The 13,636-nt window shown below is 48.7% G+C and overlaps 1 protein-coding gene across 1 annotated transcript in view; it reads right to left on the bottom strand.

Annotated features, from left to right (window-relative positions):
• The window catches only part of LRRK1 (leucine rich repeat kinase 1), a gene marked incomplete at its 5' end in the record, with an annotated part of 74,710 nt that overhangs the window by 2,188 nt on the left and 58,886 nt on the right, over positions 1-13,636 (bottom strand). Inside the window, 8 exons of the mRNA XM_084267821.1 lie at positions 670-771; positions 1,865-2,700; positions 7,682-7,798; positions 9,118-9,235; positions 11,161-11,312; positions 12,113-12,307; positions 12,484-12,761; positions 13,285-13,482. Of these exons, the coding sequence (XP_084123947.1) occupies positions 670-771; positions 1,865-2,700; positions 7,682-7,798; positions 9,118-9,235; positions 11,161-11,312; positions 12,113-12,307; positions 12,484-12,761; positions 13,285-13,482 (1,996 nt within the window). The remainder of the gene's footprint in view (positions 1-669; positions 772-1,864; positions 2,701-7,681; positions 7,799-9,117; positions 9,236-11,160; positions 11,313-12,112; positions 12,308-12,483; positions 12,762-13,284; positions 13,483-13,636) is intronic.

Here is a 13,636-nt window from a genome sequence, read left to right as displayed (position 1 = left end):
CTCCGCTTGTTTGGCCACGCAGAGCACAATCCCAGCTCGGTATTTCAGCCATCAGCAGAAATGCCCCCGTCTCTCTCCAGCAGCTATTTATTTACTCGGACTCCGGTTCGCTGTGTGAAACGCTTGGAATTACTGTATGGAACTGCTCTCCCCTGTGCTCCGGGAGCCCTGCCCCGGCCCGTCGCTGCTGGCAGCACAAAGGTGCTCATTTAGAGCCAGAGCGTCAACCTGAGCCACGTGAATGCGGCCCCAGACAAGCACCGCGCTCCGGATAAATACACCTCTTGTTCTTCACGCGGGGCCGGAGCCTGCCAAGCTCTGGAGATCTTCTGCCAGGTGCCCTCGGAGCACCGGGAGCCAGCGCCGGGCAGGATCAGACCGACCTTCATCGCACTGTGCAACAGTCCTGTCTGTCTCGCTACGGGGGCACTTGGTCTCTGTGGCTTTTGGAGCCCAGGCTGTGGTCGTGGTGCCTCCCCCTCGCCATCTACCATGCTGTAGGAGCATGCACATGCCTCAGTGTGCAACCAGCAACTGAGTCTTCTTTACCCAGGAGCCTCTCAGATGCTGCTGGAAGCTCTTGAGAACCCCCAGAGCCCCCACTCTGTGCCCAGTCCCACTGTTGCCCCCCGAAATCAGTGTGACAGGCGCTGCCTGAGTCAGCCTCACCCATAGGGAGCCAGTTCTCCAGCCTTCAGCACAGCGATCACTCTTCCCCGCTGGGTGCCAGACTCCTTCTCTAGTCCAATAACAATGATGTCCCCTCCTCTCCTAGAACAGAAACAAGGAGACATCACACATATTCCACGTAACTGGTGACAGATGAGGAAGATCCATGCTGGATACCCATCCTCCCTGCTGCACTCCTACAGTTCCAGGGCCTTCTGCACTGTGATGCTGGCGATGGCATTTTGGTGGATGACAGGTTGGCCATGAGCCAGCAGTGTGGCCAAGAAGGCCAGTGGGATCCTGGGGGCATTAAAAGTAGTGTGGCCAGCAGGTCAAAGGAGGGGATCCTCCCCCTCTGCTCTGTCCTGGTCAGGCCCCACCTGGAGTGTTGTGTCCAGTTCTGGGCTCCCTAGTACTAAAAAGACAGGGATCTCCTGGAGAGAGTCCAGTGGAGGGCTACAGAGTGACCTGGGGCTGTCCAGCTTTGAGAAAAGAGACTGAGAGGGGATTTGATCAATGGTTATCAATGTCTGAAGTGCAGGACACAGGGGGAAATGGCCAGCCTGTTCTCAGTGGTCTGTGGGGACAGGACAAGGGGCAATGGCCTCAAGTTGAAGCACAGGGAGTTCCACACCAATCTGTGGAAGAACTTCTTCCTGGTGAGGGTGAGGGAGCCCTGGGACAGGCTGCCCAGGGGGGTGTGGAGTCTCCTTCTCTGGAGATTCAAGACCCGTCTGGACACTGACCTGTGCAACCTGTCCTTGGGCATCCTGAACCCACAGCAGTGAGAGCCCCCTGAGATGCAAAGCCACATCCACGGTGGTTTCCCTCAGCTCAGCAGGAGACAAAAGGATTTACCAGGGTTGTGTCTGAGTGAGGGAGCTCCCTGCTGCTGTTTCCTCAGGAGCTGGGGAACCAGGGCTTTGCATCTTACCACCCACGTTTCTCTCTGGTCACAATTGATCCCACAGGGTCTTGGACCCTTAGAAGTGGCCACTCTGCCCAATGCCAGATACCCTTACAAAGGAGCAGAAAAACTGACATTCTGGGAATAAAATACCTTAATGACAACTTGACTTTCTGGGGAGGGGAATCATACTGGAAGTGCAAAAGTTCTTGAGTGAGCCTGAGCTAATCTCATGCTCAACCTGGGAGAGAATCTGTCAAATCTCTTTTGTTAAGTTACCAACTTTACCTGGGAATCCATATGAGGTCCTTTACCGGAAGAATCTTGACAGCTTGGAGATGCTTCATGTTGTCACCTGCAGGCACAGCATCGTGATCCACAGAAGGCTTCAGCTCATGAAATTTGTCCGAGTCCTCAAAATCTGTGGAGAGTGGTGCACTGGAAGAGCTTAGGGGCGAGCTGGGTAGGCTGGAGGGGCACCGGGTTATCCTGTTGGGAGGTGAGGAGGAATAGGAAGACACGGAGCAATAATCTGTGAGGGAGTCCTGGTGGTTTAGTATCTGGGTGCCAACCTCAGGGCTGTACATAATGCTCATGTCCCCCAGTGGGTTACTCTCCACTGCTTTGTGGTTTATGGGTGCAGTAGCCGGGATGGCTGCCGAAGGCTGCTGGATTGTAAACATGTCTCTGAGGGGGCTGCAGTCTCCGCAGAAGTAGCGTGCGCAGAGCTGGTAGGTGGTAACATGATACATCACCAGGAAGTTGCTTTTATCGTCCAGACACCACAGCACCTCCTCCCCGTGACACTCCGAGTTGCAGGCGATGGATGTGATCACCGAGGGTGGGCTGAAGGGCTCCAGCCTCCTGCTGATCTCCATGGTGGCACAGTCTATGATGAGGATGCCGGGCCCGTTGCTGTACCAGACCTCCGCTCCGCTGTTGGTGATCTCCATGGCCTTCACCGGGTACGGATTCTGCCGAGGGTCACCATCAGAAATGTTGAATTTGGACCTGTTTGCTGTGTGGGAGCACAGGTAGGAACAGCTGTCCTCTGGGATGCCTTGGCACACTGAAAATACCGCTACAAGCCCATCCGACAAGCCGGCCAGCACCATGTAGGAGTTCTGCAAGAGAGAGACAACAGATTCGCTACCTGGGCAAGGAACAGGCAGCAGATTCACTATCTGGATCTTTTACTCCTCTGCGATACACAAGCCTCTAATCCCAGAGGCTCTGGCTGCCTCTCACTGTTCTAGTTCCTCACCCCAAGTCTCTCAGTGATAACAGCAACATAAAAAGAAGTCGTTACGTAGAAGCTGCTGCAGAGCCACACTCCTCTCACCCAGCATTACCTCTCTCGTTACTGGCAAGGGAGGACAGACAGACCTGGCAGCCTGCCCTGAAGGTTAACAAACTCAAGCTGGAGTATGTTCAGAGACAGCCATCGTGATCCTAGGAATCCAGCTGTAGAAAGCCGGCTCGTTTCCAGAAAGGAGTACAGCTATTGCTAGGTAGGGGAGGAATGGAAGAGATGCAGTAAAAACAGAGAGGAAGACAATCCTCCTGCAAAAAAAAAAAAGCCTTCAGCAACCACTCCATATCCAATGTCTGCTGCTCTAACAGCACCGCTTCTCCCAGGGCCGTGCTCTGGGACCCCTGGCAGCTCCCAGCAGAAAGCACAGAAGCAGCAAAGCGGCTGCCAAGTGCCATGAACAATCCTGCAGGTAGTTAAAAACTCTGCCCCTAAATGTACAGATGTGCTGGCTGCAGGAGCCACGGCTAGCGTCACGGCTGTGGTGGATCCCATCCTGCCCCATGGCGAGAAGGCTGCGGCTCGCTGGGTCTCCGACTCCCCCAGCTCATCACAGCAGCACAAACCACTGTGAAACCTACTGGGAAATGGAATGAAACTCCAAATGACCCTGGGTATGCCCCAGAAACTCCCCTATCTATGAAGCAGATAGAACAATACCTACCTCAAAGGCCTTTTTATTTCCTCCCCCGTGGAGCAATAAATTCTAAAAAAGACCCTTTGCCCTGGACTTTTTTGGAGCTGTTACGATCTTGCCAGACTAAAGCAAAGCAAACAGAACCAGACAGAGCACCTCCAGCTGAACCTCACCTCTCCACAGCCTCACTGTGCCTGGGCTGCCAGCGACGCTGCCTGCCTCTGTGAGATGGCACGGGGGCTCAGCATCACCCCTTGCTGCTCATAAATTAGGGGAAAGCCTGTGCCCTCAAAGGGATCTTGGCTGGGCCAGTCCTGGAAGTAAAAATCCCAGGCTGCCTACACCTGTATCAGCCAAAATCAGGGTCTTCAATTACTTTCAGGTATGGTTGGGTGGAGGTGGGGGGGCGGGGGGGGGGGGGGGGCAGGTGGCATATTAGTTTAATTGCTAGCACTGTTTCCAAGACTCATTAAGAGTGCTGGGCAAAACCCATGCTATCTGCACACAAAGTATGAGTAAAACCACGGGTGTACTGAGCTGTATGACTAATCCAACTCAGAGCAGAGCTGTACTGTAATGGGAAAAACTAGGGAAGCAAGCGGAAAGTTGTGAAACGGGACTTGGACTTTAACACAGTCCAGTCCCAACTCTCTAACCGCTAATTAAAAAGAAACCCAAATGGCCTGGAGCATTTGGTGCCATGTCCCTGCTGCCATGTGGATCTGGTGCAAAGGCTCCTGGATGTGGGTTTGCCAGGGAGTTGCATCAGCAGGTTGGAACACGGCAGGATGCTTTGCACAAGCTGGGTTTTGGGTTAGTTTGTCTTTGGAAAGGAGTTTGGTTATTTAAAACAGAACGAAACAATGAAGAGCCCACATTTCTCTGGTGAAAATGGTCAGGCTTCTTTCAATACAAAGGCCCCTGCCCAATAGGTGTTTCTTCCTAAAAATGGAAAATTTAAATTGAAATGGGAATGTCTGAAGTTAACCATAATGTGGGAAAGTCAACCCAAACTGCTCCCAGCCTGACACAGGACACGAGTGAAGGCTTCAGAGATCTCTACAATGTTGTCTCATTTTATTTGGAAACGCTGAGTTATCCAAGCATAGCCTTCCTAAAAAATATTTTCATTTCTTTGATTAGTGTCAGCTACTGCAGAACAGAATCCAGATTCCCTTCTGGGTTCCATGGCCAAATTTCCCCAGCGCTGAGCGATCGGCACCGTACCGGGGCAGAGCTGCGTCAGCGATCCCCACCCAGCTTTACCGTTACTGCCAACTCTGCCAAATTCGAGCCTGCCTGGAACAGAACAATGGTGGAAGCAAATCTGGAAGATATTTTATGCTTTGGGGCATTTATTACTCACTGCCTTGGCTATCAGGACCTGCCTCTATCCAACCACTGTTGTCATCTCTTTGTTTAAGAAACGAGAAGTGGGAACACAAATGCTGAGCGATGCCCTCAACCTTCCGTCCCTCGCCCGGCCGAGATGAGGGAGGGACCCATTATTTCACAGAAGAACACGGTAAAGGGCACCCACCCACGGGTGCCATCGGCTCACCAGGCTTTATTAGGTGCCGGCGCAGCTGGGCAGCGAGGCGAACCTCTCCGAATCAGGGTATTATGACAGTGACCAAAGGCAGGCAGGGCAGCAGGCTCCAGAAACCTTAAGTAACTTTCTCAGAATTCATTTTCAACATTTGGGCTCCACGAAGAGCCAACAAAAACACGCAGCAACAAAACTGCATTTGAAGTCTCCGTCCTGCCAGGAGTCCTGCTGTGCCAGGGAGGAAGGCCTCTGAGCGGGGCTTGTGACGGTATGTGATGTGCAGGAGATGAGCTGGCTCCAGACGTCCTGTCCTCACCAGCTGAGGACAGCACGCGGCTCGGAGCCGTCGGGACGGCTGTTTCGAGCAGGTTCAGAAGAAGAAATACAGCCCCCCGACATTACGGCCTCGGTCACCTCCTCCTCTCCTCCCCGCAGGGTCTGGCACTGCTGGCAGTGAGCGCCGCGGCAGGCTGCAGCCTTTAAATGCAGCTTTTGTTTTCGTGTGTTCCAGGTTTTTGCAAGAGGCCAGAGGGTTGCACCGGTTTAAATTTTCTTTCTCCCTGTAAGAACGCTGCAGACCAATTCAGCAAACATCTTATTTCGCTCTTTTTAACCTGTTTGGTTTGGGGTTTGTTTGGTTTTGGGTTTTTTTTTCTGAAAGGAAATTTACTGACAATTTTATTGTTTGCCAAATACAATGCTGCTGGTGACAGAAAGCATGCAACAAAAAAAGCCTAAATTGTACAAGACTTTTCCTTGGCGGGCAAGTTTTGGATTCTGGGCCCCTCTCTGCTGCTTTTAAATTTCCATGATGCTTCCTTTGGATGAGAAACCAAGTTTTGGAAACTATTTCTTTTGGATCAGTCTTCCCAAGGCGGTCGTAAAGAATTCCCCTTCCCAGCAACATCCCTCGGCAATTCTCTGACTGCTAGTTACCTCACATCTCATCAGCTAAAGGCTTTCTTCCCAGGGAAACGTGAGCAATTCTCTTTTCCACTGGACAATAATGAGGATGTGATAACTCTGATGCAGCTCGCTGCTCTGTACAGCGAGTTTGACAAGTGTAAGCTTTCCACTTAGCTTTGTTGGAAGGACTGGCTGTGTCTAAAACCGGTTTAGTTTCATGCCAACCTGGTCTGCACATCCCTACGGCTGCTGCTCTGGCTATTTCACTGCCAAACTCATTCATAGAAAGGAGAGAGGAAAAAGTTAAGTCCAATAAACTAAGAAGGAGTGCGCCGAAGGGATGTGGATTTCTGGAAGGTTGGGTAGGGTCGGGGGAGGAAAGGAGGTGTCTAGACTCAATATTAGTATTGTAGGGCCTGGCATTATTTATGACATTTTCTAGGCAAGCCACAAACTGAAAATAGAAACCAGGAGACATAAAGCCACTCGTAAGCCCTGAGGAATGGCTTCACAAGCTGTGTGACAGTGGAAAAGCTGAAAGCGAAAGGCTCCTTCGACTGTCCTGGACAAAACCTCAGGCAGCATGAAAAAGAAATTTGCCCTGCCCATCAGAAATGAAACTCCACGGCGGAGAAACGCCGCGGGACCGGGAGCCAAAGCAAGCCGACGGATGCAGCCTCCAGGCAGGGGAAATTCATCCCCGTGCCAGCTTTAGATCTATGCCCTACTTTAGCCCGACTTACACCATGTTTGGAAGTGAAGAGACACACCTTACACTAACCATCTGCCTCAGCTTCAGCAGCATGAGCGAACGAGCCAGAAATGGACAATAAACGCAGAACAGGGATGTGGTATAAACCAGCTCCACTGCTGCTCCGAGAGCTGCTCCATACTGGGCTTTGAGACACACACCAGTCTGCGGGCACTTGCAAAAAGCTACACAGCTACCAGTAACGTTGGAACATAATTATATGTTTTTACTTGAGGTGGCTGTAAGCAAACCGGAGGTAATTTGCCCTGAAAACAGTTTTTATACATCTCCCAAGACTTGCCCGCAACAGGCAGTCACGTCAGGTTCCTCTTGCTGGTAATGGGACACCAGCAACTGCAAAACTAGACAGAGAGTATATAAATTTTGTTATTTCCCATAAGAAGTGGTTCTTGGAGTGCCTGTATGATCGAAGCAGTCACACTCAGAACCAGAAGGAAGCGTGGCTGGGCCTCGGGAATGTTGAAAGGTGACTGTGTGTGCAAGCAGCAGCACACACACAGCAGGAGGAGGATGGGAACAGAACTGGGAGACACCCTCGTCCTGCATTAGCAGAGAACAAAGCTCTTCTCTAATTATCGTTTCGTGTCCCCTCTACTTTGCTCGATCAGCCTAAACCCCGTCTTCCAGTGATGTGGAAACGCAGCTGGAAAACTTCCTTGCAGAGGAATTTGATCTATTTTGACTGTTATCCCAGCAGGTTTGGAAGTGCCAGCTTTGGTCCCCTGACTCAGGTTCTTGCCCACGCCTCTGTCCTCTGGCATAGGGACAAAGACCTGGAAACCTTCTCCTTTCACTGCCAAAATGTTCCTGGGCATTGCAAAGTCCTTCAAACACTACCTAGTGACAGGCTGTGCAAACTCTGGTGGCTTGGCCCGGCAGCAGATGGGTAAGTCTCATTGATGTCCCTTTTCCTTTAGGTTCCTCCTTACCTTTTTGACAACAGGCATTACTAGAAAGCAGCTCACAGTAGCAGGAGTGTCTAAACTCTTCTGCGGAGTCTTTAGAGGACACATGCCCTGCAAGCCATACACAGAAATCTTCTGGTCCTGTGAAAGAGGAAATAAAATTCTGTAAATTTCACTTATTTCCATTTTCAAACTGGTTCCAAAACCCAGTTTTAGCTTGTATTTTTCAAAATCCAAAGCACAGATTTCTCTTTGTTTTTCCCCAGAGAGCAACGAATCCCAGGATCCACCAAAACCACCCAAGATCCACCAAAATCACCACTAGAGGTGTTTTATCACCACATTTAAAAGTAGCATTTGACAACCCTGCCTGACTCTGCACAAATCCCAAACCCAGGAGGACAAGTGAAACACGTTGTTTGTTATTTTGCACTAATCCATCACTTGAAGGAAAGGTAGCGTTACGCTGTTTGGGGAATTACACTTGCTCTGCACCTCGTTAATCTACTGTACTGACACAGAGCGTGCAGTTCAGGGAACAGCAACACATTTCACCTGGATCAGAAAGGTAGAAATAAAGTGCTTTAAGATTTATTTTTTCCAAAAGGTAGAAATAAAATGCTTTCAGATTTCTCAATTTTATTTTTTCCATACTTCTTGTTATGTTAAAAAGAAATTAAAAAAAAAGGAACATTTGAATTTTGTGTCTATTTAGGAACAGAAAAAGTAAAAAGATCTTATTTTCCTCCAGGGAAAAAAAGATCTTTATTCTCATCCACACTAGGGTGGAGTGAGTTAACCAACACAAATTATTCAGACAGGAAGCTTGGCCTTTTTCCCCCCCCTCTTCTCTGAAACACTGAACTTCAGGAACATTTCAATTTGTTTCAGCTATTTTTTTGTTTGGTTTGTGTCAAATGATTGAGTCAGAACGGGCTGATGCTTAACACAGCCTCTTTTGATGGGCGGGCAGGGGCTCTGAGGTACAAACCAGTCCTAGTCTCTCACTCTTATCTTTTCTTAGCAGCAGTTTTCCGCCCTGAACACAAAACTTGGGTACCCATTTCCCACCAACTTTACAATCCCTTGGGCCTCTTTCAAAACCCCACCCTTCAGCGAGTGGTTTCTTTCACTGCTTCCCTTTATCACTTACAGATAAGGACATTTCCCAGATGAAACACTGGGTACAGATACGCTCCAACCCGGAGAGTTTTGCCTTGGAAAGTGGAGGTTCCCACGATCGCTTGGAACACCAGAAGGCTTGATTTTGATCTAGGTATCAGCTAAGTAACAGGCAGAAACAATACACCCGGAGACAGCAAAGTCACGCTGCTCATCTGAGACGCCCATTGTCTCAAACGCCCTCAGCTTTACTAATTTAATAGGCTCTTTCTCTTCATTTGTGTCTCATCTAACGAGGCACCTCTTGAGTGGGGCACGGAAGCTCAGGCAGCACTCACCTCGGTGGCAGCCCAGAGGGCGTTCTGGAATTTTAGTTGGCAGCAGAGCTTCATCCCAGGGCAGCTCATCCTCTCCACTTCTATGACTCCTTTCTCTGGATTCACCACCGTGTAGTTTCTGTAAGGAGTAAATAACAATCTCCTGTAGCCAACATTCAGCTGGTACACTGCTGCAGGACAGTACTCTGTAATTTTGGCCAAGCCAAAAGTGACACAACTGCCCAGGCATGGACAATGCTGCAAGGCTCTCTAACCCCCCAAATGGTTGTTGTAAAGGAAGAGAAATACAGACACCCCACGGCTCTTCGTCAGGGCGCAGACAAACAACTGCTCCTGTGAAGATTTGAGCTCAGCTATCTGACTTTGTGTGGAAAAGGACTAGAACTTGTGTGGTCTGTTACTAGAACTCAGCAGTGAGACACATAGCTCCAGCTGAATAGCAGTAAGGAATAGCTAGGAGGTCTCAGCCCATCTTCATAGAATCATACAATGACATGGGTTGGAAAGGACCCCAAGGATCACAGAGCTCCAACCCCCTGCCACAGGCAGGGCCACCAACCTCCAGGCCTGGATCTACACAAGGTTGCCCAGTGCCCCATCCAACCTGACCTTGAACGCCCCCAGGGATGGGACACCCACCACCTCTCTGGGGAGCCTGTTCCAGCCCCTCACCAGTCTCTCTGTAAAAAACTTCCCCCTAATATCTAATATAAACCTTCCTCCTTTAGCTTTAATCCATTCCCCTTTTTCCTGCCATTATCTACGCTTTTAAGAAGTTGATTCCCCTCCTGTTTATAAACTCCCTTCCCTAGTCTTGCCCATTAGGTTCTCAAGAGACTATCTGCTCGTTCTCAGAGTTCTCTGCCTAAGGATTATCTGGCTTCATTACTTACTCCAGTACATAAACAGAAGAGCATGATTCTTCCAAATAAGAGCAAAGATCTGTGAGCTGATAAAATAATTTGTAAATACAACTAATTAATATTTTTGTAAATAAAGGGATTTTGTTTGTCTGAGGAAGTTTATTGACAATGGGTGTTTGAACAATAACTGGATATTCACAACTGCATCTGTGAGCCCCAGATGTTTTACCAACCATGGCACAAGCAATTACCCATCCTGAAAGCTGTCACATATAAGTAATTTGTTATTCAGCAGTTTCCAGCAAGTGGATTGTCCAGTCAGGAAGCAGATTCACTGGGATATATATTGCTGTGAATATTTGGACAACATCCATGTATTCAAACTACATCTGTGAGTCCCATGTGTTTCACCAGCTTTTGCAGGAGTAGTTATGCTGTCTGCACTGAATGACTGACCAGGCACCACAACCAGCACAGCAGATTGTTCATGAACAGACTGTGTGCCTTTCCCAGTAGGTTAATGGTTACAAGTAACAAACACATTAATATCCAATTCAGATCAGTTTGTGAATGAAGATTTGGGCTATAAAAATCAGGGACATCCATAAAAATAAACCTAACCAGCCATGGGTCACATGTGGCTGAGCAGAAATACCATCATCTCAGTCACAATTTAATAATGTTTAAAGCACAGGCCCATTCTGGGTAGCACGTATTTTACTGGCAGTATACACTTGGATGCACACACAGCTTCGGGCATGTGGTAAACTCCTGATGATTTCAATAGGATTTAAGCATGTGCTTAATTGCTTTGCAGAACAGAGATGGAACTGCAGTCTCAATTAGGAAAGGTTTAATGTTAAATGGCCTCATTAGGAAAGGCAGAACACGTCTGTTCTCATGTGCAAATGCTTCATCCTGTGTGTGTGAATCATTACCCTGCCCTAATCTTCTCCTCATATTAACTGAAGCAGAGTTAAGCTCATTAAATATCCTTTATAAAGCAACCACTGTTCCCAATTAAAAGAGTTTGGGAAAACAGTGTTCACCGTATCCTTGGCGTTCACCCAAATTCACTTTCACCTTCTTTACCTCCCTCCCAGAGGCATAAGTGAAGACCCTGAAGGATTTTTACTTAAAAAGAACAAAAGAAAGAAATGACTAATATGAGCTGTCTCACCTGGTGCCTTCCTTCCCATCCCAGAACACCACAGTGTACTCCTGTCCTTGGGAGGAGAAGAAGGACGACTGCTTCCCACAGGATAGCAGGTACATAAATGTGGCAAAGGTAGGATCTTTCATCTGTCCCACCACAGAAATGGCCAGCGGACGCTGTGGGAAAGGGAAAAGAGAAAGACACACGTCACACAAGACAGCTGGAGGTCCAGATGAAATCAAAGAATCTTAATAATCATTATTTATGAAAGCTAGAGACCCAAGAAGTAGGTTTTCTTTAATAATCCACTTTCTCAAACCAACACCCAACTGCCCTCATAAACCTCACCTGGCTGGTTCTCAGCATCCTCCACTGAAGCCAAACTTCTGTGCTTCCATAGTTTGGTTTGTGTTTCTCTTACAAGTGTTATTAATTTCTCCAGGTTTATGGATTTTGGAAGCTGGCCCACTGTCATGACAGCGACTAGCTGTTTCTGAGTCAAGCTGACCTTTGTTTGAAGGACAGCAGCTCTGAAATGCCAACTTGTATTAATGGAGAATGTCATGCAACATAACCCCATCGTTGTACCTTGAACCCTTTCCTTCCTCGTAACGCCTTTTATAATCTTGAGGGTTTTGAAGTCTTTGTAGTTGAACTCACAGCATGATACTGTACCTATTTCTAGAAATTATGGGTAGTGTCTGGCCCTGCTGAAATCAATAGCTCAACTGCCACTGACATCAAGGGACCTTCATGTCACTGTCATTGTCTAAGGCCACCAATCTGCCATAGTTTCATTCAGAAAACTCTCATTTAAGTCAGTAGAAGTTCTGGGCCATATCAGCAGGAGGGGTAAATGGGCAAGTGAGCTGGTCTGCTGTGCAGAAAGCCAGCCTGGCTCTCCTGTGTGAAGAGGGCTCCCAAATCCCTGCAGCTACACAATCAGAAGACACTGGTCATGAGGGTTGCCTTGTACCTTTTCTGGCTTAGTGTCCCAACACTCCATCATGAGTGCCTGCATCCTGTATAGCTGCACCTCTTCTGGCTGCCCAAGAACAGGACGGATCCCTTTAGAGAGCTTCTTTGCAATCTGGAGCTGGTGCTGTCCTAGCACAGGCCGCTGACCAGACAGCAGCTCGTAGAGGACCATCCCATATGAGAACATGTCGACCTACAGCCAGAAACAGAGAGAAAAACCAGAGGTAAGCCTCCCTTGCTGGGTGGAGAGGAGAGCGAGGAAGGCGAGTGCTGCACACCATGGATGTGGAAAGGAATTCAGCCCCAAGCACGAAGCAGCCACCCACTGCCATCCTGCAGTGGATGTGCCCAGGGATACACCACGGGTACCTTCTCATCGTAGACTATGCGGGGCCTGATCTCAGGAGCTTGGTAGCCCGGCGTGCCTTCCACGCCCAGCGCTCCTTCGTGGAACGACTGCCGGGAGATGCCGTAGTCGGAGAGTTTGATATTGATGTGCTCTTTGATGTCCAGGGACCACACCAAAATGTTGTCTGACTTCAGGTCGCAGAAGATGATGTTCTTCTTATGCAGGTAGGCGAGGCCTGTTACAATCTGATAGGCTATTTTGTGCGTCAGCATGTGTCCCAGTGGCACAAAGGAAGACCCTGGCACAAAGACAGCCTGTCTTGTAATTGCAAGAACTGGTTTTTTTGGGGGTTTTCCCCATTTCTCTTTCTCTTTTAAACTCCAGAGTAATAACTACCAACCTTTTAAAACATCACTCAATGCTGAGCTTTGAAATGACACTGTTCGTGTTACTATACATGCCTGACAGTTCTATTACATTCTTTTTTTAAATGCTTTCACTTCTAGACCCCTAAATCTTCTGGTGAAAATTAGTGTTTGACTGAAAGTTGACACAAAGCCAAGGTGCCAGGAGGGTCAGATGGCCTCAACCTATCTTAGAATTACTGTCATCTATTTGACAGTGACAGGTCTCCAAAGTAGCTTTGAAAATCCTTAGCATCAGTTCTTTACTATGCTCCCAAAGGCACAGTTTAAGAGCAATCCCCTCCCTCCCACTCCCTCTAGCCTGGAAAATAAGAAATCCTCTTCAGTAAATCAAGCAGTAATTTAAATACTGTTGACTGTGAGTGAGCTCTCCCAGGAGGGAGACCCCGCTTTTACCTTTGGAGTTCTCAGACAATACAGTGGTGAGGCTGCCCAGAGGGGCCAGCTCTAGGGCAAAGCAGAGAGGATGGATGCTGATGCCAATGAGGGAGACGATGCAGGGGTGTTGCAGTGAGTGGAGCATGCTGGCCTCCTGGCGAAATTCAGAGAAGTTCTTCATGGCATCCATGGCCCTCAGGTGTTTCAGCATGGTATCTGGCAAGACACACAAACCCCTTCTTATTTCCCAGCTGAGAGACCAAGTTAGAAACTCATTGGAAGGTGCTAATCACTAAGCAAATGTTGCAGGAGGAAGGCAACTAATGGGGTTGTGCCAACAGCAGGGCTTTGGGTTGCATCCTCGTGCTGA

The sequence above is a fragment of the Gallinula chloropus genome, assembly GCF_964237585.1.
Source record: "Gallinula chloropus genome assembly, chromosome: 9".
Taxonomy (NCBI): Eukaryota; Metazoa; Chordata; class Aves; order Gruiformes; family Rallidae; genus Gallinula; species Gallinula chloropus.
Note: the sequence above shows the minus strand (reverse complement) of the source record. Positions and strands in the feature narration are given on the sequence as shown.